The 22,861-nt window shown below is 51.6% G+C and overlaps 1 protein-coding gene across 1 annotated transcript; it reads right to left on the bottom strand.

Annotated features, from left to right (window-relative positions):
• Window positions 1–11,068: 11,068 nt before the first annotated feature.
• YWHAH (tyrosine 3-monooxygenase/tryptophan 5-monooxygenase activation protein eta) lies at window positions 11,069–20,779 on the bottom strand. Its single transcript, XM_055404845.2, has 2 exons — window positions 20,526–20,779; window positions 11,069–12,512 (listed from the first exon to the last, which is right to left on the bottom strand). The coding sequence occupies exons 1-2, from the start codon at window positions 20,610–20,612 to the stop codon at window positions 11,859–11,861; spliced, it is 741 nt and encodes a 246-aa protein (XP_055260820.1). The 5' UTR covers window positions 20,613–20,779; the 3' UTR covers window positions 11,069–11,858.
• Window positions 20,780–22,861: the final 2,082 nt, after the last annotated feature.

Genomic DNA, 22,861 nt, shown 5'->3' with positions numbered 1-22,861 from the left:
TGGTAGGCTGCAGTCCATGGGGTCGCTAAGAGTCGGACACAACTGAGCGACTTCACTTTCACTTTCATGCATTGGAGAAGGAAATGGCACCCCACTCCAGTGTTCTTGCCTGGAGAATCCCAGGGACAGGGGAGCCTGGTGGGCTTCCGTATATGGGGTTGCACAGAGTCGGATACGACTGAAGCGACTTAGCAGCAGCAGCATGCTCTTTTTGCAATGCTAAATATTCAAAATCTGGTGTGTATTTTATACCTATGGACACATCAATTCAGATAAGCCTTTTATGTTAAGTGCCCAACAGTCATGTGTATCCAGGGGCTACTGTGATGGACAGTTTAGCCCTAGTGCCTTGACCTGCACTGTCCTTGCTGGCCTAACTAGCATTATCTCATGTCCCAAGCCAATGTTAACTCTAGATCAATCCTCTCTCCTGAGCTCCAGGCTCAGAGAACAAGCTTCCTTCTTAGCCTCTCCACTTGCCTGTCTAACAGAAATCTCTGTAAGTTCTCCAAAACTGCATTCTCATTTTCCACCCCAAAAACTGTCTCAACAGCCCACTCAACTCAATGACATCACCATCCAACTGGTTGCTGGAATTAAAATCCAAAGGGTTATCCTTTTCCTTCAACCCTGCCCCACTTCCAAGCAGTCATTGAGTCCTATCCTTTCATCTCATAGATATGTCTGATTACTTGTCTCTACCTCCACTACCACCACCCTCATCCAGGCCAGCATCGTCACTGCCCTGGACTACTGCACCAGCCTCAAACCGCTTCCACTCCTACCCTCCCACCCCCTCACTCCACACCCACAAGGCGCACGGAGGGATCAGACTGCTCATATCCCACACACTGTCCACATCTCTCCATCAGCTTCCCAGTGCCTTCTAATAAAACCCAGAGGCTTTCCTGGCAGTCCACTGGTTAAGAGTCTGTGCAGCCACTGAAGGGGGCACAGATTTGATCCCTGGGCGGAACACTAAGATCTCACAAGTCAAGAAGTGCAGCCACACAAACACACACAAAATCCAAACTCCTCTCCTGGCTTGGCCACTCCCTTCATCACCTGCTCCCTGCACCTGGCTGCCCATCACTAAACTACCAGATATATGCTGCAAACAAAACATTCTAAATTCATTCCATGTCCCTCTGGCTGGAATATTCTTCCTCCTCCTTGCATGGCTGTCTCCTCATCATTCTGGTTTGAGAAGCCTTCCCTCACCATCCTATCTGCCATAGTGCCCTCATCTTCAGTCATTTTCTATCCCACAACCTTGTTTTAATTCTCTTTATAGCATTCATCATTCCCTGAGGTTGTCTTCTGTCTCCTCCCGCTAGAACATAAGCTCCATGAGAGAAAGAACTTCCCTTCTATTGTCCACCTTTGCTCTTCTAGCAACTAGAACAGCACCTGACACACAGTAACCTAGGAATGAGAGGACGACTGAGTGATATTCCCTCCATTTGGAGCACTCCCTCCTTTCCATGCTTGGTTCCTTCTTCAGGTCTTAGGTTGAGTGGCACCAGCCCAGGGCACCCTCCCAAACTGCCGTGCTTTATATTTTTTCTCAGATCCTCTCTGCTGCTCTCATAGCACAATTTTGACCACAGTCAATTTGTTAGTTCATTTTTTTGTCTTCTCTGATCTCTCTTATGACCGCTCTGCACCCTAGAAACAAGGCAGCATCTGCTCCATTCGTTCTGTCTCTCAAAGCCTAGCGCAGAGCTGCACTTGTGCGCGGCGCACAAATCCTAGTTGGAGGAACAGCTAACTCCTCTTGGCTCCTCCCAGACCTCCGCCCCCGGGGGTGTCCTGCAGGCCCCGCCCCCTCCGGCTCCGGAGCTGCGGTTCCGCCTCGTGGACTCCGGCTCGCACCTGACAGGAGAGGGTCCTCAGCGTGGAGGAAAGGGGAGGGGCCGGGGCGGAAGGAGGGGAGACCCGCCTCCAGAGGGAGCCGAGTTCCGCACCCCCAACCCTGTCCCCACCTCCCTCTCCGCGTAGGTGAAGCCTCCTCCTCGCGAAGGTCTCGGAAGCTCCGCGGGCCACGCTGCGGGCGCCTTCCGCCCGGAGACCCTGCCCCGCCGGGCCCATCCCCAGTCCCCGCAAGGCTGCTCGAGCGCCCCCGCGGACCCGGCCGATCCTCCTTCCCTCAGTCTCGGGCCGCGGGGGCCGCGAGTCCGGCCGCCCAATCCCTGAAGCCCAGGCAGGGGCAGGGACGCGGTCTGCTCAAGCCGCCCCTCCTTCTCTGAGTCCCTCCGCCGCCCGTGGGAAGCCACCGAAGCCGGGTGGTGGCCCCCACTCCCCCGGCTGCGGCGCCCGCAGAAGCCCCGCCGCGTCCGCCGCCGGGTCAGGGTCCCGCCGCCCGGCTCCTCCCGTCCCCACGGACCCTCGGCCTCGACGGCGACAGAGCCCCGAGGTGGCACAAGGGCCGACGGGAAACTGCGGCCGTGTGACCTGACCAACTGACCTACTGGCTGGCTGACCGACTGACGGGACCGACAGATCGACTGACAAACTGGCTGACAGGATGGTTGACAGAAATGACAGGCTGACTGGACTGACAGGCTGGCTGACTGGCTGAGGTTGACGGACAGAACTGACAGGTGACTGACAGGCTTGCTGGCAGGATTGACAGGCTGAGTGACTGGACTGTAGACGGCTGACGACATGGACTGGCAGGTCGGCGTGCGGGGGTTGCCGTGGCCTCTCAGCCTCGGCCTCCACCTCCCGCTCACTTCACGCCAACTCACCCACCACGAAAGGGTTCCACAGAGCGCTGTGGCCGCGACTTCTCTCAGGGACCAAGCCGGAGACCTTACGTGGTCCGCGCAGTCACCTGGGGGCCTCACGCTGAACGGAGGGGCAGGGTCGAGGGGCGGGGCCAAGGCTGTGGGCGGGGCCACTGCTGGGGCGCGGGAGGGCGGGGTCGGTGGTGGGCACGCGATGGGGGCGGGGCAAGGACTGTGGGCGGGGCGACGGGTGGATTAGGAGCTGTGGTGGGAGGAGTCGGTGAGTGGGCGGGGATAGAGGCTGGACTATGGCTGGAGAAAGTAAAAGATGCTTGCTCCTTGGAAGGAAAGCAATAACAACGTCGTAGACAGCATATTAAAAAGCTGAGACATCACTTTGCCGACAAAGATCTGTAGAGTCAAACCTCTGCTCTTTCCAATAGTCATGTACAGATGTGAGAGTTGGACCATATAGAAGGCTGAGCACCAAAGAATTGATGCTTTCAAATTGTGGTACTGGAGAAGACTCTTGAGAGTCCCTTGGACAGCAAGGAGATCAAACTAGTCAATCCTGAAGGAAGTCAATCCTAAATACTCATTGGAAGGACTGATGCTGAAGCTGAAGCTCCAATACTTTTGTCACCAGATGCGAAAAGCAGACTCATTGGAAAAGATCCTGATGCTGGGAAAGATTGAAGGCAGGAGGAGAAGGGGACAACAGAGGATGAGATGGTTGGATGGCATCACCAACTCAATGGACATGAGTTTGAAAAAAACCTAGGAGATGGTGGAGGACAGAGGAGACTGGCGTGCTACAGTCCATGGGGTCCCAAAGAGTGGACACACCAGCGACTGACCAGCAACAACAGCAACAGCTGGAGAATGGAGGTTTTCCCTTCACCCCTGGGCCTCCTCCTCCTCTGGAGCAGAATGGGTGTGTCCCCTCGGGGGCCTGAGCTGTGCTGCAGGTCAGTCCGGCGACCTGTCGGAGAGATAGGTTCCCACCGTCCTTAGAACCTGGGCATCCTGGGCTTCCCAGCTTCAGCAGGGGATGGACAGGGCCTCTCAGGGGCAGACTGGCACAGAGCTCCACAGTGATGGAAACCTCAATATGCCTGGGGCCCCAGAAATCCTGGAGGACTCTTCAGGGACCTGGGGGACCTAAGTGAGCTGGTAGGGACAGGAGCCAGTGGGATATTCATTGTGTCTGTACTGAGCCCACACTCGCCCCCACCTACTCCCTCCTGCCACCCCGCTGGTCCTGGCAGCTCACCCACCAACTCATCTGCCTTCCCAGGGCCTGCCTGGAGCGCAGCGATCTCTGGCAAGCCCCCTAGGTGGCAGCAAAGGACTGAGAAAGTGCTCCCAGAATAGCTTCTTGCTTCAGCCCAGAAAAGTCTGGAAGGATGGAACCACCTCGCAGAGAACAGGAATACAGGATCACAGGATCGCCTCACATCATGCGATTTGAATTCTGACTTCTGGTCCGGGAGAAGAGACACAGTGAGAGAGGACAGGCCAACAGGGAGGGGCCTGACACCTGCCATCCCAAGGGGTCCTCACCTATCTGAGGCTGTCTCCTTACCTGTAGAATTAGGTACAAGAGCACCTGCTCTTACAGGAAACTTTGAGGATTCACTGATACACTGCATGGAAATCACTTGGTACATTGCCTAACACATGTTAAGTGCTCAGTAACTAGTCACATTAATAAACATAAAGCAGCTTCCCACAGGCCTCCCAAACCATGTCTAGCTGCAAACTGAGCGTGATGGTATTGTTTACTGTGTCAGCTTGGCCAGGTTACAGTCCCCATTTATGCAATCGAACACTAATCTTGGTGTCGTGATGGAGGTAGATGCAATTAAGTCAATTGACTTTAAGGGAGATTATCCTGGCGAATCTGGATGGGCCTGATTCAGTCCCATTTGGAAGGACAGAGCTTAAGAACCGAGCAGAGGCTTCCCTGAGGAAGAAGTTATTCTGCCCTTGGACAGTAGCTCCCGCCCTTGGCAGGAGTTCCAGCCTGAACTTCACGATTTCACGCTCACTTTGCCAGCCCCACACTCACATAAGTCAGCTCTTTACAATAAATCTCTTAATGTGCATCTCCTGTTGGTACCATTTCTCTGGCTGAAGCCGCAGAGGAAGCAGGGGTGAGTGAGTATGTCTGTATATGTGTGTGCTGCCATCACAGGGCCCAGTCCTCTGGTTAATTCACTCTTTTTGCAGCTCAAGGTAGCCTGTGCCTTTAGGGTCCTATCAGTTCAGTTGCTCAGTTGTGTCTGACACTTTGCAACCCCATGAACCGCACGCAGCACACCAGGCCTCCCTGTCCATCACCAACTCCCGGAGTTTACCCAAACTCATGTCCTTTGAGATGGTGATGCCATCCAACCATCTCATCCTCTCTCGTCCCCTTCTCCTCCTGCCTTCAGTCTTTCCCAGCATCAGGGTCTTTTCCAAGGAGTCAGTTCTTCTCATCAGGTGGCCAAAGGATTGGAGTTTCAGCTTCAACATCAGTCCTTCCAATGAACACCCAGGACTGATCTCCTTTAGGATGTACTGGTTAGATCTCCTTGCAGTCCAAGAGACTCTCAAGAATCTTCTCCAACACCACAGTACAAAAGTATCAATTCTTCAGCATTCAGCTTTCTTCACAGTCCAACTCACATCCATACATGACCACGGGAAAAACCATAGCCTTGTCTAGATGGACCTTGGTTGGCAAAGTAATGTCTCTGCTTTTTAATATGCTGTCTAGGTTGGTCATAACTTTCCTTCCAAGGAGTAAGGTCTTTTAATTTCATGGCTGCAATCACCATCTGCAGTGATTTTGGAGCCCAGAAAAATAAAGTCTGACACTATTTCCACTGTTTCCCCATCTATTTGCCATGAAGTGATGGGACCGGATGCCTTATCTTAGTTTTCTGAATGTTGAGCTTTAAGCCAACTTTTTCACTCTCCTCTTTCACTTTCATCAAGAAGCTTTTTAGTTCTTCTTCACTTTCTGCCATAAGGGTGGTGTCATCTGCATATCTGAGGTTATTGATATTTCTCCCGGCAATAGCTGGAGGCTAAAGCAAAACCATGACTGTTTAATAGCAGGGTGTGGCGGGGGGTGGGGGGTTGTGGACTGGAAGGTGGATTGGGTGGGTGCCTGGGTGCAGATCTCTTACTCCCTTGCACCACCCCTGCCCCCAGACTTTAGCCTCAAGGATGTGAAATGCTTGTTTCCAGGCTTTTTCTAAGATGCCCTTTTCCCAAGGGAGGCCAGGCTCATCTTCCTCCCCCTGCAGCAGGCGTAGGATTGGAAGGAGGGGTGCAAACTGTGCTGTCTTCCCGGGAGCCAGCTGGTGAGGAGGAGGCTTCTCCCTCGGCCATCAGCCAGTCCTCGTGTCCTTGCCCCGCCTCTCCCACCTGGTCCCACAGGCTGTGTGTCACGCGCACACCCACGCTCCCACCCTCCTGCCCTCATCCCGATAGCTGCTGACACCCATCGGTCCAGTCTATACTGGAGAACCATTCTGATCGCTTTACTCAATTCATTCAGCCTCAGCACAAATCCTTCTGTCATTATCCCCATTTTACAGAAGGGGAAGCTGAGGCACAGAGGTCACTCCTCCTGGGGAGAGCAGCCTGGGGAAGGGCCCTAAAGCACAGATGATAGTGGCGAAGATGAAGAAGGCAGACTTGGAGATCCTGTCAGCTCCGTCTCCCAAGTACATGCTCCTTATCCTCCATCTGCCTGCCATCACCCAGCTCCCCAGTGCCAATCTCCCTCCGGGGCAAACTGCGCCACTACTCTGCCCCACATTGCAATCAGATTTTGAAGATGCAAACAGAATTGTGTCTCCTGCTCCTCTAAACACATCCACGGGGCTGCCCAGCGCTCTGGCCACCTCTCCACTCTCATTTCCCACCTGCCCACTGCCTCCTGCCCTGCAGTCTGACACAGCTTCCTTTCCACTCTTGGTGCTCTGCACACTCCCTTTGCAGATGCTGTTCCCTCTGCAAACAGACTTCTCCCACCTATGCCATCCCACCCCCTGCGCCTTCCCTTCTGAGCACTGCAGTCTGCTCTGCAACACTCACCTGGTGACTGCGTGTTACCCCAGCACCCCACCACACACACACACACACACACACACACACACGACCTTGAGTTCTGTTCGGTGGGTTTTGCTCACTGTGGTATCCCCGGTGCCTGCACACCGTAGAGCAGAATCCATGCCTGTGGGATGAGCCATAGGTGAGGAACTAAGGCCAGGCACCAGCCTGACCTAGGCGGGAGCCACATGCCCTGGTTCGCTGGGGGAGGCCCAGTTTTCACCTGTCATCCAGTGTATCAACCACAGTGCCCTTATTTACTCCCCAGTGTCCCAATTTGGTGACATATTAAATGGTCAGCCTAGTTATTAGAAAGGAGAAGGGCTTTATCCCAGAGCTTCTTTTCCAGCCCCTACATTGGCTTCCCATTTTTTTCCCTACAGGCCCAAAGCTTTTACATCTGGCCCTTGAGATCTTTGTAATAGCTCCCTACATTGCCCCCCAAGCCCCCAGAAATACATAAGAATTCTATTTGCCCATTTTACTGCAGAACTATCCTCCTGGAGGGTTGCCATGGTGATTGAATGATGTCACTGCCTTAGAAACTGTTGCCTAGGAGATGAGTGATGTCACTTCCAGGAGATGATTGCCATGGAAACCGTCTTGGTGGAATTAGGGGGTGGCCAGGAAAGCAAAGGAGGGTGTGGAGGGCGGATGCAAAAGGGACAAATGTGAAGGGCGGAAGGAAAAGGGAGGGGGAGAACAGGAAAAGGGCCAGGAAGAGGATGGGGACCATCCCAGAGCGGTTGAAAATAACAGAATCATAGAATCTCCAAAATGCAAAAGTACCCAGAGACCACCCCAAGTATCCACCTCGTTTTTAGAGGCTGCTGAGAGGTCAGGACACGCTCAAACCAGTTTATAGGTGATGTTAGAACTAAGCTCAGGGACTCATGACTCTGTTTGGTTTTTCTTTTTTTTGACTACACCACTAGGCATACAGGATATTAATTTCATGACCAGGGATCGAATCCGTGCGCCTTGCACTGGAAGCATGGAATCTTAACCACTGGACTGCCAGGGAAGTCCCGACCCTCAGTTTCTTAAGTGGCTCATTGATAGATTTGGGTGTGGAAATGAAGGATTCCTTCTGTTCACTTCTCTTTCCAAAGCTTTGGTCTCAGGTCAGTCATTCACTCATGAAGTCAACAAATTCTTACTCTGAGCTGTGTGCTAGGCCCGGAGAACTTGAGTGGTATCTTTATAGTTATTGTATCATTTTACGTTTGGTTTGTATCCCCCACTAGTTTTAGCCCTGCTGCTGCTGCTGCTAAGTCGCTTCAGTCGTGTCCGACTCTGTGCGACCCCATAGACGGCAGCCCACCAGGCTCTCCCATCCCTGGTATTCTCCAGGCACGAACACTGGAGTGGGGTGCCATTTCCTTCTCCAATGTGTGAAAGTGAAGTCGCTCAGTCGCGACCCCATGGACTGCAGCCCACCAGGCTCCTCTGTCCATGGGCTTTTCCAGGCAAGAGTACTGGAGTGGGGCGCCATTGCCTTCTCTGAGTCTTAGCCCAAGGACAGGTAATTCACCCAGGCATCCAGCCCTAGCGCCCTGACCAGCGCCTACCACATGGCAGGGAATGGGTTGCTGACAAGACAGGTGATGAACGCCATCGCGTGGTGCAGACCCACAGTACAGGAGCCCGGGGTGGGGGTGGGGGGGTCAAGATGAAGGAATCCACTGTCAAGTTCGTTTTCCCACAAGCTGTGAGGCGCTTGAATCTTCCAGGGTCTCTGTAAAGACTCAGGGCCCATGTACGTAGTGTCTGGAACACAGAAGGTGTTGGAAACTGCCGTGCCCGTCAGCCTAACGCCTGCGCTTTGCAACAGAAGACGGTCTGCTCGGTCCCACCCAGCTGTGACTCAGTGCCTGCGCCCGCCCCATAGCTGGAGCGGGGGCAGGGGGTCTTCTGAGAACGGAGGGCTCCCTCGGCCTCTGGCAGGGCCCAGCCGTGGAATGCAGCCTCCTTTACAGAACCAAGCAGGGCCCTGGGCTCCCCAACCCCGTGACCTGAGATGGCCAAGTACTGACCCGACAATAGCGCCATTATCAAGAATCCTCTCCTTTCCTCCAAATCAAACAAATGGAGCTTTGAGCAGGGTTTGAGGAGTTATTGAAAATCTGAGCATTAGCACCAATACACTGAGATGTTCTTGCCAAGTGTAATTCGTTGAACTGGAAGTGAAATATTAAAAGCACTGAAAAGTGCCCCAGAACAAGATGTGTGTGACGTCCATTTTTTCTCAACCCCAAGACTGTCGCCCAGTGAGAAAAACCATGAACAAGGATTCCAGGGATCTGAATGCTAATCTGGGTTCTGGCACTAACTTTCTATTCATTTCTCTGGTCTCATTTCCCCTGTGGTAACACTGAGATGACCCTATTTCATTCCATAAATTTATCTTGACAAGCTTTTTTTCTTTTCCTTTGATCTTGACAAGTTTTAAAACATCAGAGCATGCAGAACTGGAAGGAAGCCTTTGAGCCCACGCAACAGAGATGCTTTCAGCTTTACATCACGTGTAATTTCAGGTCCTCTCAAAGAACCCTGTTTATTACTTGTGGGGCTGACTGGAATTATGTGTCCATACTTCCCCACACCCTGTTCCCAGACCCAAGAGGATGCCTTGCACATGGTACTCAAGAGTTGAATTAAAACTTATACTCCAGATTCAATGAGGGACCTGAACCTTGAAGGCTGTCAGCTGCCTGGGGCCCACCAGAGGCAGTTAGAATTCTGAATTCGAGACCGCAGACTAAGATAGCCTTAGGTCATGGGCAGAGGCTGTCCTGTGGCACCAGCTGATTCCAGAGGTCCTCCAGCTCTGCACCTAATTCCTCCCCCTGTAAGGGAACAAAACTTTTCATAAGACGGCTGTGAAGTGAAAATGTGATTGCTTTTTCTAAATCCCTTTGTGTGAGGGGCATTCCTAAGAAGTTATAATGTTTAAAGTATTTTCATCAAAGCCAAGTGCCTTAGCCACATAGAGCTTGTAGCTTTAAAATACCTGACCTACTAATTGAAGCAAAACTCAGTAATGATTTTTGGTAGCAATTAGGTCAACCTGAAATAGCTTCCTGAGGACTACTTATTATCATGTGGGCCTATCAGGGTGAGAAAACAGGTTAAGTGTCCATGCTGACGAGTGCTGTGCTCCACCACAACGCAGGACCAAGGACAGAGGCCAGGCACGGCCGTCTCACCAGCCCAGCGTTAAGCTTCAGTCAAGAAGGCCCCAAGGTGCTTAGGCCCTTCAGGTAACTGAACCAACCCGCTGGACAAGTATATCCAGTCCCGAGTACCAGGCTGGAGCTCAAGGGTCCAGTTGGTGACACAAGGCTTCAGGAGTGGCCTGGGGAGGAGGCAGATGGGGGGTGGGGAGTACACTAGGGGCCAGGCCTTTCTTGTTCTTAAAACTCAGAGGGAGTTCTGTTGCTGCTGCTGCTAAGTCACCCCAGTCGTGTCCGACTCTGTGTGACCCCATAGACGGAAGCCCATCAGGCTTCCCTGTCCCTGGGATTTTCCAAGCAAGAACACTGGAGTGGGTTGCCATTTCCTTCTCCAATGTGTGAAAGTGAAAAGTGAAAGTGAAGTCGCTCAGTCATGTCCGACCCTTAGTGACCCCACGGACTGCAGCCTACCAACCAGGCTCCTCCATCCATGGGATTTTCTAGGCAAGAGTACTGGAGTGGCTTGCCATTGCCTTCTCCGGGGAGTTCTGTTACCCTATTTCAAAGAATACTCAGAGCTTTCTTAATAATGATTTCTCAAGATTGTATTGGGTACCCAAGCTGTGTCTCTAAGTAACATTTTATTCCACGTAGTGCAGAAAAAATATTAAGAAAAATGGTGAACATGTACCTACTTTGTGTGTTACAAAGCAACCAACGTTCTGTGGGGTGGCTGGAGCTACACCCTTGAAGTCAGACACAGACCCACCTTCCAGAGGGGCTGTTCCTCAGAAGACGCACTAGGGTCTTCCCTTTAAAGGAACCAGCAACAGGAAGAGGAGACCAGAGAGGCCACATTAGGTGGGTTCAGAGGAAACTACTTAAAATTCGTGAGTCTGATGTGTATGCTGCAAAACCTGTGATGGAATCAGGGGGCACAGACTCCCTACTCCAGAAATGCTTTGGAGTTTGGAGAGATCAAATCCGGATTCAGAGCGGGGAGCTGTGACAGCTCTTCAAGAGTGAGAGAAATGAAGACCACACACGTAGAGGTAATATCCCCAAAGCAGCATTTTTATTTACCCACTGAATTCCGAAACATTTAATTTAGGAGTCTGGCATCTCATAATCACCCATCTTGATTGACATGGGCTGACACACATGGCGCTGTCAGGATACACAGGACAATAGCCAAAGAGTTACAAAAAATAAACCCATGATTCTTAAACAACTGCAACCAAAAAAAAAAGTTACAGGTATCAAAACTTCAGATGCATTGCACTGAAAAGAAGGTTTGTGCACGTCATAATTTAAAGAGGCGAACAAGGTGCTACTGAAACCTCACGTTAAAGTTTATTATTAAGCTGATGGAAAGGAGCAAGTGGTCTCTCGTCCCGGCTGCCCTTAATGGTTTTCCATTAGCTAAGAAAGAAGAGGGAGGGGTGGATTCACTTTTGCATGCACAGATGTACTGCTTTAACAAAACACTAGCAGCTGGTTTGAAGTGGACTATTTAAATACCAACTGTAGCCTGTGTGGCTAATGCTCCTCTCTAACTTTCTGTGGCTTTCGCCTGCACTTCACCTAGACAGGCAAGCAAACGAAAAGGCCTCCTTCAGAACGCACCTGTCTGCACAATCCAAAAAGGGAGCTCCTGTGGGCTCAAAGCAACCGTCAGTCCAGCAATGCCCATGAAGTAATTTATCTGGAGCTGCTTCCCAGGGGCAGAGAGCAGGTCTGAGTAGCTGTGCTGCCGGACAGATAGGTTGAGCGCTGGATACTTGGTGAGTGTGGCGAGAGGGGACTGGTGGTGACGGGGTGGGGGCGGGGCGGGCCGAGGCGCTCAGTTGCCCTCTCCGGCTTCCTCGTCCTGCTGGTCGCTTGTCCAGAGGGTGAGGTTGTCTCGCAGCAGCTGCATGATGAGCGTGGAGTCCTTATAGGAATCCTCATTTAGCGTGTCCAGCTCAGCTATGGCGTCGTCGAAGGCTTGTTTGGCTAGGAGGCAGGCCTGCTCGGGCGCGTTCTGGATCTCGTAGTAGAACACGGAGAAGTTGAGGGCCAGGCCCAGCCGGATAGGGTGTGTGGGCTGCATGTGCTCCCTGCTGATCTCGAAGGCCTCCTTGTAGGCGGCCTCCGAGGCCTCCACCACGCCGCCCCTCTTCTCGCCGGAGGCCACCTCGGCCAGGTAGCGGTAGTAGTCACCCTTCATCTTCAGGTAGAAGACCTTACTCTCGTACTGGAAGTCGTTGCAGTTCTTGATGAGGAACCTGTCCAGCAGCGCCAGCACGTCATTGCACACCGTCTCCAGCTCCTTCTCGATCTTCTCCCGGTAGGCCTTCACCTTCTCCAGCTTCTTCTCATTCCCATCAGCCATGGTCTTCTGCTCGATGCTGCTGATGACCCTCCAGGAAGACCGCCGGGCACCAACCACGTTCTTGTAGGCCACGGAGAGGAGGTTTCGGTCTTCGTTGGAGAGAGGTTCATTGAGCTCGGTCACCTGCAACATCCCCAAAAGATAAACACTGAGACCTAAGTTCGAAAACCTGGGAGAGAGACCTTCCCTTCAACCCCGTCAACAAGCCTCCTGAAAAACAGGATTATGTGGTACTTCCCTGGTGATCCCATTGTTAAGATTCCATGCTCCCAATGCAGGGGGCACGGGTTGGATCCCTTGGTCAGGGAACTAAGATGCCACATGCCGCACAGTATGGACATAAAATATCCTAAATGAAACAGGATTACAGAGAAGCCACTCAAGAAAAACCAATTGGACAAGGACCCTATCTCAAGGGAGACTACAGTCTAACAGAAGAGGCAGATACCAACTCAAAAATATTAGCAGTAAGAACTTTGAGAGATTCATAATTCAGGCCTTGTGTCAAGTTCTTAAAAAGTGAAACAAGCAACTGTCTATCACCACTTCCCTCCTCAATAAATCCCAGACAAAATATAAACACCTTCCCTCTTCTAACTTCCCCCATTTCCCTATCCCCAGGCCTCTTCCTCTTCTGCTACAAGCCCTTAGCCGGGGATTGTCTCCCCCAGTTCCCAGTCCATCAACCCAACCACACTTCATTCTCCAGTGTCTTCAGCTGCAAGCCACCCCAACATTCCCCAGGAGGGCAGCCCACAAGCTGGGCTCCTCGGTGCCACCACACAGATAGGAGTGGTGTCCACACAAGCCTGAAGTAACCTGTTCTCTACTCATCCACATTCCCAGGTCCTTCAAGACCGAGAACCCCATGCTGTTCTCCAAGAACTGCCTTTAGACACTCACATACTCCTATCACTTTACTACAAGTATGAAAAGATTTTATATTCTGATAATTTGGCCTTTTATGGAAGCAACCCATATAAATCAAAATTCTATCTCAAATACTATGAAAAATTGCAGAATGCCTGAACCCTTTAGAATGACACTTTTCTAGGACAATATTGCATAAAACAAAATGCGAGGCAAGAACAGAATTTGGAAAGCTCCTCAGATCTTCCAGTAAGCAAATCCCAACGAAGGCCACTTGATCCTGAAGTGCAAGTGACATCCATAAGGAGTCACTATTTACTTCATCCTGTGACCAATAAAACTGCTTTTGTTAGACTATTGCAAAGACCCCTCAAGATACGTCCCAAGGGTATATCATTGAGTGCATACCTGAAATATTTATATATCACACAGTGTTTGTACAAGAGGCACTATCATTATTCAGAAAAATCCTAAGACATCTGGAGCATAGCCTGAGCTAGCTGTGTGACCTTCAACAGAGCGCAACTTTTCTGGGCATCAAAAGTCAAATTAGTGAAGCCAGCCCAAACAACCTCCAAGTATTTCTTCAGCTCTAAAATCCTAGGATTGTTCTTCCTGAGCAACAGTAACAGGTGTGGTTAAGGCCTGAGATCGGTACTATAACGTACGGGTGTACCTGTGGGTCCCAGGAATCCACAGGTCTGATCCCTTCTCCATCCAGAATAAACTGCCAAAAAAAGCTACTGGGCAATATTTGTAATGACACCTTCACGAGAAGCACTAGTGCCTAGGAGTGTCAGTGTTTATGTAACGATCACCTGGTCGCCTGCCAGTCTGAGTGAATCACTATCGGTATCAGCTGAGTGTGACTAACAGCTAAACAAGCATTGTTCTCAGAACCCCAGCCAGGGCCTAACTAGGAAACAACTGCATATGTTTAAATACAGTGTTTTTTAATACTCCTGGATTACAACTTGGCTAACAAAAGGAAACTTACGGGAGGAAGATAGCTTTATTACTTGATCAGATAACTAAAGAAAATTGGGAGTTTTCCCCAGATTGGAAAATTATAGACTGAAGTGAAATCCGATGGCCTGTTGTAAACCAAGATTTACAGCCAGTCTTGTAAATAACCTTCGCTAATGTTTGCTAGTGCGAATTCTCAACACTTCAACTTCCAAAATACAGGAGCCAGGATACTTAAAGACAAGTCTGGTCACCCATTAAGAGGGGCAGATCCTGAGGGCAACGCGATGCAGGGCAGGAAAGTAGGAACTGCTGGTCCCAACCATCCCTCAGATGAGCCCAGTGGGCAAGCCACCTGTGGATTCGGCAGAGATGACTTCCTCATCGCTAGGATCACAAGTTTCCAAACAGCTAATCAGGAACAGAAAGAGCAGACACGGAACTCTCGAGGCAGGAGAGACCTAGACGAGGATTCCCAGCCTTCTTTCTCCTCCGATGCTGGTTCCAACACTCTCGCGTCCATCACATGCCAGCTGTGCCCAGCGCAGCCCCCACCCGACACCAAGTCTTCACGTGGCCACGCCAGCTTTGAGAGACTCCCCCACCTCTGCTCACCGCCCCTCTGCTGTCTGGTTCTCCTGCCCCACTCCCCACCCCAGGTAATCCCACTTAGATGCTTCCTGAAAACCGTAAGACTGTTGAACCTTTCCCATTTGGGAGGCTCTCCTCCCATCTCCTTCGAGGACCGGCCTCCCTGCCAGTCATTCTGCTCACGTGTGTCCTCACCAGGGAGCCTCTGGCTGCACCAGCTCCCTTCACCCTTCTCTGCTCTGGACCACATGGCAGTTCTGAAAGAATCCAATGACCTGGTCAGTTACGAATTCATTTATCTTCTTGTGACACCATTGGCTTATTCAACAATCCGCAAGGGCCTCCTCCCACTAACTCAAAGGGCAATAAGCTATGTGTTTGTGAGTAAAAATAGACCCGCTGCCAAAAATAGCACATGAACTATTTGGGAAAACTTTAAGTTCTCAATCTGGGAAACATCCAACCTCAAAAGTAACACTGAACAAACAAATGAAAAAAAAAAAAAAATCACCCCTGAGCTGCCAGATCACGTGGCTCAAGCTGAGGTTTAGATACTCCGAGAAGCCTTCTCATCCTTCATGGCCACACACACACTCCTACCACTCATTACAGCCACCCACACCCGCATGCTACCAACAAGCTTGCTTTTGATATAGAAATTTACAACAGGAAAAAAAAAAAAATCCTCAAGAATAATTACATAAACATAACCACATGATAGTCTTTAAGTTTCTTTGGCAGAACCCTATATAGATTTTTAAAAAAGAAAAGTGACCTTGAAGAATGAAAGCTTTTTTTTTTGGCTGATTCTTTCCCAAGTTAATGCCTCCCAAAGTGAGGATTCTGCCTGGTGCCCCACTGGCAAGGCACCCATTATTGGTCTCCACTTGCCCTGACCTGGAAGACCACCTTCTGTCCTCACCAGGGAGAAGCTGCAGGTCCTACAAGGCCAGGAAGGGACCCGGCTTTAAGCTCACAGCAGGGGAGTTCAGGTAGCGACTATTCCCTCTAAGTTCACTATCAGTCAAAATAGCTACCCTTGTATCATTAAGAAACCACCTTTGTCTCGCTCTGGGCTTAAGCAGCCATTTTCATGGGCCGTGACTGGCATTAAATACAACTCCATCTGAACAGTTACTGCACACTACTGCCGAGGCACCAGGTCCAAACTCTTCAGAAGCTGTGCAGGTTCCAATCACAGGGAAGTGCCAACACCCACCACCAAGGAGGGGACACCACTGCAGAGTGAGGAGCAGGAGGGGCAGTCTCAACTGGCTTCGACCTGGACTCCTGCGAGAATCTGACCATCCTAAACACTGAAACTTACGGGGTCTCTAGGCTTGTAGAACATACTAAACACAATATGGAGAAACAATCTCTTAAAACTTTAATTTAACATAGTCTTGCACTTCTCAATTCATAGCAGGAACTCAAATTAATACTTTGCTTCCTAAGCTAAAACAAAACAAAACTGGCCTCTAAGAAACCAAGAATAATCCAGTCATGTTCCCCTGCTGTAGCTAAGACCCATAAGTGGCAGATTCTGTCTTTAATTGAGCCTGGTGCAAATGACTTCTATCTAATAGAGGGAATTATTTGTTCAATAGCCCACTTATGTGACTAGCTCGGAACTTAAGTGACCAATGATGACAATGGCGAAAGGACCAGAAAGTATACGAGAAAGAAACTTGATTGCTCAGCCTCATGGGGCACCATCACTGGGTTAAAGGGAGAGCTCTAAACTTGAGAGCCAAAATCTTCGCTTTACAGCTCGACCTTGAGGGAATTCAACTCTTCAAATCTCCTTTGTAAAATGGAGTTAGTAAAACAAGATCCATCCAGAGTTGTTCTCAACAGTAAATGAGAACGTACACATGGAATCAAAGCTACCATTTATTGAGTGCCTAACAGGTAAAATGGTAAATGTAATAAACCTGATGAACTGTAACATGGAACACACACTTGGGGTACCCCACCGTAATTATTTCTGAAAAAGTGTGACGCTGAAGTCTTATCACTAAGTTCCAGACAAAGATGAGAAAATACACTTTTGTTGTCTTTAAAGGAATGGTGGGGTTTTGGACAGCAGGAGCTCTTCTGGGGATAATTTAGGAACCCCAAATCCAGATGGGGATACCTCATGTCAATGCAGCAGCTATGTAAACTGCTCACCAAGTGAAGGTCTTTTAACTGAGAACATTGCAGGACTAACGCAGAGCTCTCTTCCTTCCTCAGCCATTAAGACAAAGTGATACTTACATGGGCAACAAGGCTTGCTGGTTCACGTACATTTCAAATGGTAGTACCAACGTGGCTGTATGATGCCACACTGATCACACTTCTGGTCCACTTCTGAATCATCCTTAGTTTCCGTACCTGCAACATGGGTTAAGCCCCAGCCTAGGACGCTCAGCCGTGCTCTCCTTTCACAGAGCACTTGCTCACTCCCTACCTCCTGAGATCTTACCGCTATTGGAATAACAGCCTTTGGCCACTGGGCTGGGCCTCAAAAGCTGCAGCTTTGTCACCTGCACTTAAGATTTCTACAGCTAGCCTTCAAGTCCTTCATGTGTATTTCTCTCCATCCTTTGTCAATGACTGTGCAACAATATTAGAACACACCACGCCAACCCAAATAATTTTGACCTTCTGTAACTTCATGATTGCCACCTCCATTTCAGTGTGGATGACGGAGGGCAGTGACATGACTGAATGACGTCTATCCAGGAGTATTCACTAGGAATCTATCTGATTAATTACTCTTTCCTTAGATCACTTAGTTTTAGGCACTAATATTTTTATCCCACATTATGGGTTTATCTCATAGTTCTCATGAGAAACTAGGCTCATTTTATGGAGGTGATGAACTGTATAAGGTCTTTCCAAGCCTGGTCTGAAAAGGACTTGGGTTCCAGAATCTTTCACAACTTTTCCTTCCACTGTTCCACTCTAGGTAAGCAGCTAGGTGTGAGATGAGCTGGAAGACACACCTGTGCTTAACTTCAAGAACATTTCTTGCCTCTTCAAATCAGGGGATGAGGCAGGGAACTGCAGGTCTCCACCGATGTGAACACACATCTTTGTTTCAACGTGCGTGATTTTTTATAGGCCTTACCGACACCATCCTCCAGGTGACGCTGGTAGCATAAGGAACAGCAGTCACTACAGGCAGGCAATATTATTAGGGACCATTAAGATGATAAAGGAAACAGAAAACAAGTTAGAAAAAGAAAGCTAAGAACCCACTTGACAATAACACTAACATAACTAGTTTTGCACTTCAGAGGACCAGGAGACAAGCGACTATGAACTTCAAGGTCACAGAGTGGCCGCATCAGACCATTCCCTCACTCAGGCACCTCACAACAGTCTACTTACCTGCCCTGAAGAAAACACCCTAAACCCAGAGAGTTAACAGAATCCCAAAGCCTTCCAAAAGCTGTATTTCAGGCCTAGGATATTAGTGAAATAGGGACTAAGCCTTCTAAATAAAATTAAAAATTTAACGTTGAAACGTCAACTTAGGTAAAATGTGATAAAGTTTTCCACTGACCTTGCTGAGTCCTTTCCAATAAATATATCCATTAATTTAGATAAGAAAAAAAAAATTTTTTAATAGAAAAAACAGGCATATTGACCAAAAATGTCCACATTTTAATAGGAGTTACCTTGAGGGACTGGTCTCACAATTCTGAGATGACATGATTAGAGCTTGGATTGAATTCTCAGGAGCCTATCCAACCCACCAATCATCTCTGATACCGATGTTATGTTTCCAATACACGTTTGCAAAATCCTACCTTAATGTCTCATAGAAAATCTGTGGACACAAGTAGAAAGCTACAGAAAAGCATTTTTCATAAGCCTGCTTACAAAGAGCAGAAAACCAATTATTTTTTCTCTGCAAACTCTATTCGTTTCCTGTTACATCTCTGCACTCTCTCCTTACTTCTCATTTCAAATTTCCTGTTTCCCACAGCTCCACTACTGCCTCCTAGTCATTTCCCCTTAATCTCAATCACTTTTTAGTCCCCAAAAGGCTTCTGACACTGCAGTCTTCAGGTCCACTGGCAGGACGGGAGAGGGCCTCCCTAACATGTCCAGAGCGCAGCCTCAGCCTGCACAACCCCAGTGCCACTCAGTCACTAGGTAGAAGAGACTCACTTTAGTGTGACTTGCTGAGTGGACAGAAGCGGCTTTAACCCAAAGATTAAGCTCAGGGCCCCTTGCGAGGACATGCACTCATAGTCAATCTTATTTCTGTAAAATTTGCTAAATTATTAAATTTTTTTTTTCTTTCTTATGAGACCCTCAGAATTACATAGACTTGAGATTCCAAACCTACATCGTGCCTGGCCTGGATGAAAAGCTCCCTAGCCCATAACACCCTGCTTGGGCTCAACTGGAGATAACCAACGAGTCAACAAATGGGCGGTGGTGATGGTTTCTAGACACCTGGTTCAAGGTATGATGTGGAGGACATGGAAAAGTCACTGCTTCAAGTACCCTCCTTACCTGGATAATCCTAAATTTGGATGCCAACAACAGATTTTGTATTAATAACAAAAGCCTTAAAAGGAGCTTTTCACATGACTCTGAAATTTTAGGGAACCACTGTATTTGAGGATTTTTCAGTACCAAATCCCCTCCCAAGCCAGGAAAAAAGGGTAAAGGAGCTAAATAACCCAGGACAGTCATTCTTGAACTTAAACCCACTGGCACTTGCCTCGAGGGATGGGTCAAGGGCAGCTCTGAGTCCCACCCGCCCCGAGTATCTGAGTCTGCAGGTCTAGGGTGGGGCCCCAGCGGATCCGCTCCCGTCTCAGGAGGTTGTGCGCTGGGTGAACGGGGCAGGTTGCCGACTGTGGCTCTAGACCTGTGACCTTGACGCAGAGAAGTAATGTTCATTTCGATTAGACGTGAAATACTACGAGTTAACAGAGCAGTGAGGGGGTCGCTGGAACTCTAGGTCTCAGACACGCAGGTGGTGTCTAATCCAAGGCACTGGCCCAGGGTGTGGCCGGCCACGACTCCTTCCCCGGAAACGGAGCTGCAGGCGGGTCTCCGAGGATCTCGAGAGGGCAAAGGCACATGGGTTTGGCTCGCCCAGGAGTTGCAACCCGTTTGGGGTTCCAGGCAGACGGGCGCAGCATCCGACATGGGAGGGGGCCCCACGCCCTCGCCTGACTGCAGGGTAGGGGTCTCGGCACACAAAGCGGACCCCGGGCGTGGGAGGATGAAAGTAGAGCGGTTCGGGAGAGCAGAGCGAAAGCGCATCGGGATTACACCGACCTCGGGTCGTGGCAGCGGAAACCAGTGGAGACAGGGCGCCACTCACTAGGTGATTCTTTATTCCAAGTTGGGGTGCGTGGAGGAAAGCGAGAGGGGGTGCCCCAGCCTGGCGGGCCGGGCCGGGGGAGGAATGCGGCTCCCCCGCGCTCCCTCCCCCGTTCGGGGCCCCAAGCTGGGGTGCCGCGCCCCCCGTGCGCCCGCGGGGTCCCCGCTGCGCCCCGTCCCTGGGGATCCCACCCCGCGCGGCCGCAGAAAAGGCGGGACGCGCGGCGGGCGCGGGAAGCGAGGGCTGCGGGCCGGCGGCCGCGCCCAGCAGGGCGGCGGGCTCGCCCCGGGCCCGAGCGGCTGCCGCCGGGCCGCCCACCCCTCCCCTACGCCGGGCCCCCGGCCGACCGCCCGGGCTCCCGGCGCGCTCACCGCCTTCATGGCGGAGGCCATGTCGTCGTAGCGCTCCGCCTGCTCGGCCAGCCGCGCCCGCTGCAGCAGCTGCTCGCGGTCCCCCATGTCGCTGCGCCCGGCCTCGCCTCGCGCCCCTCGCCGCTCGCTCGCCCGCGCGTCCTCTCCGGTCGCCGCGGAGGCCGCCGCCGCCGCGCACGCGCACTGGCTTGCCGGCCGGCCGAGGCTGCAGGCAGCGAGCAGCGCCTCTCACCCTCTCGCTGGCTCGCCCCGCGCTCTGTGGCTCGCGCCGCGGACGCCGCCGAGGGAGGACAGGCGGCCGCGCGGGGGGATGGGAGGACGCGAGCACGCCTGCGCAGTGCGAGGGGCCCGGCCGGGCGGCGCGGGGCGGCGCCAGTGGACCGGGGGTGGGGGGGCGGCCCGGCCCTAACGGTCTATTTCAAGGTGACGTCACCTTCTATAAATAGCTGCGGGCGCCGCCCCGCCCCAGAGTCGCGCAGGCGCCGTGCGGGTGCTGCATTTTACCGCCGCAGAGGTGGAGGTGCGAGAGGGGGCACCCGGGGTGCGGCCTGCGCAGCCGGGGCGCGGGGCGCGGCCACGGAGGCCCCGCAGGCCGCGCACTCTCACGGCCCCATCCAGAAAGGCGGCTCGGAGTTCAGGATACACGTCTGGCTTGAGGAAGAACCCAAAAGCAAATACACTTGGTGCTTGGGAGAGCCAGGAGGCCGCGTGCCCTAGGGGCGGGCGGGCCAGGCTCGCGCCCGCCCAGCCTGGCGGTTGGGCCTCTGTGGGCCACACCCTGCGCTTGGGTCCGCGCTGGCCCGGCGGGGTGGGGTCCACGCACATTCACTCACGGGGTCCCCGCCATGGGAGGTGGCCTTGTCCTTTCCGCCACGGGAGGAGGGACTGAGTGGTCCCGCTGGAACGAGTAACACCACACACACCTGCTGGGAGCTGGCCTGGTGCTATAGGCCCTTACAGGCACGATGCTATTTAATGCTCACAACCCCACCCCCGTGGGCGCTGCCGGCCTCCCCATCTTTCAAAGCCAGAATAGTGACGTGCTTAAGGTTACACCGCCTGTAAGTTGTGGCACGATTCCCCCTGTGGGAAAGAGGAGAGTGGACCAGCTGTTCACTGAGCCCAGTCCTGGCGTTCCATGCTGAGGACCCCTGGTGCCAGGCCCTGGGCGAGGGAGGAAAATCCCGGTGCCTGAAGCTTGGCCAGACTTAGTAAAACATGCCAAGGGATATGCAGGAGAAGGGAGGGACCTTTTGCTCGCTGAGGATCTTGAGTGTCTACTGCATCCTCAGCGCTGGAGGAAGGAGTAGCTGCAGAGTAGGATACCGTGCCTGCCTCTGAGAAGCAGAGACCTAAGTACTCAAGAGCAGGTCGGCCAGACGTTGAAGGAGGTGAGTCAGGGAAGAGGTCTTAGGGAGTGGGGTCCAGCAAGGGCGAGGGCTTGGCGGTGAGGAGAGAGGCCTGGCAGTGGGACCTGAGGTTGGTTAGAACAAAGTCATGAAGTGTTTTCAATGCCAGACTGAAGATCTGAGGCTTTACCCTCAGGTAATTGAGAAGTACTAGAGGCATGGAAGAGATATTTTGGGTCTAGAACCTTGCTCTGCAGAGTCAGGTGCATTAGAGTGGAGAGGAAGGGGACTGCCCTGGTGGTCCAATGGTTGGGACACCTCGCTCCTGTTGCAGGGGTTCCATCCCTGGTCAGAGAACTAGATCCCGCATGCCACAGCTAAGACCTAGCGCAGCCAATAAATATTTTTAAAAGGTGGGAGAGCCTCCCTGGTGGCTCACTGGTAAGGAATCCATCTGCCAATGCAGGAAACATGGGTTCGATCCCTGATCCTGGAAGATCCCACGTGCCGTGGAGCCAACTAAGCCTGTGTGCCACAACTATTGAGCTTGTGGTCTGGAGCCTGGGGATTGCAACTACTGAGCCCATGTGCCCTAGAGCCTGTGCTCCAAACCAAAAGAAGCCCCTGCAATGAGAAGCCCACACACTGCAGCTGGAGAGTAGACCCGCTCACCAAAACCAGAGAAAAGCCAGAGCAGCAGCGAAGACCCAATGCAGTCAAAAGAAAAATAAATTTTAAAAATTATTTCAAAAGAAGGGAGCGAGAGGGACTGTAGAGTGGGCCTTTTCTGGACCTCAGTTAACCTGTAGAACTAGACTTGAACTGTTTAAAGCGCTGTAGAGTAGGCGAAATCCTGGAATGTGGAGTTGGCAGGACCCTTAGATTCAGCACTGTCTGACCCCTTGCCCTGCACCAGGGGAGAGTGAAGTCTCGGGGAGGAGGGGCTGGCCCCAGCTTGCACAGCCAGCAGAGCCAGGGCCTCCACAC

The sequence above is a fragment of the Moschus berezovskii genome, chromosome 19, assembly GCF_049115385.1.
Source record: "Moschus berezovskii isolate FMDL1 chromosome 19, NW_MosBer_1.0, whole genome shotgun sequence".
NCBI classification, from domain to species: domain Eukaryota; kingdom Metazoa; phylum Chordata; class Mammalia; order Artiodactyla; family Moschidae; genus Moschus; species Moschus berezovskii.
Note: the sequence above shows the minus strand (reverse complement) of the source record. Positions and strands in the feature narration are given on the sequence as shown.

What these genes read in the sequence shown, in the direction of transcription:
- YWHAH (XM_055404845.2), bottom strand. Translation starts at nt 20,612, where the DNA reads ATGGGGGACCGCGAGCAGCTGCTGCAGCGGGCGCGGCTGGCCGAGCAG. An exon ending in TGGCCTCCGCCATGAAGGCG is followed by an intron (nt 12,513 to 20,525) that starts GTGAGCGCGCCG and finishes GGGATGTTGCAG; the next exon opens with GTGACCGAGCTCAATGAACC.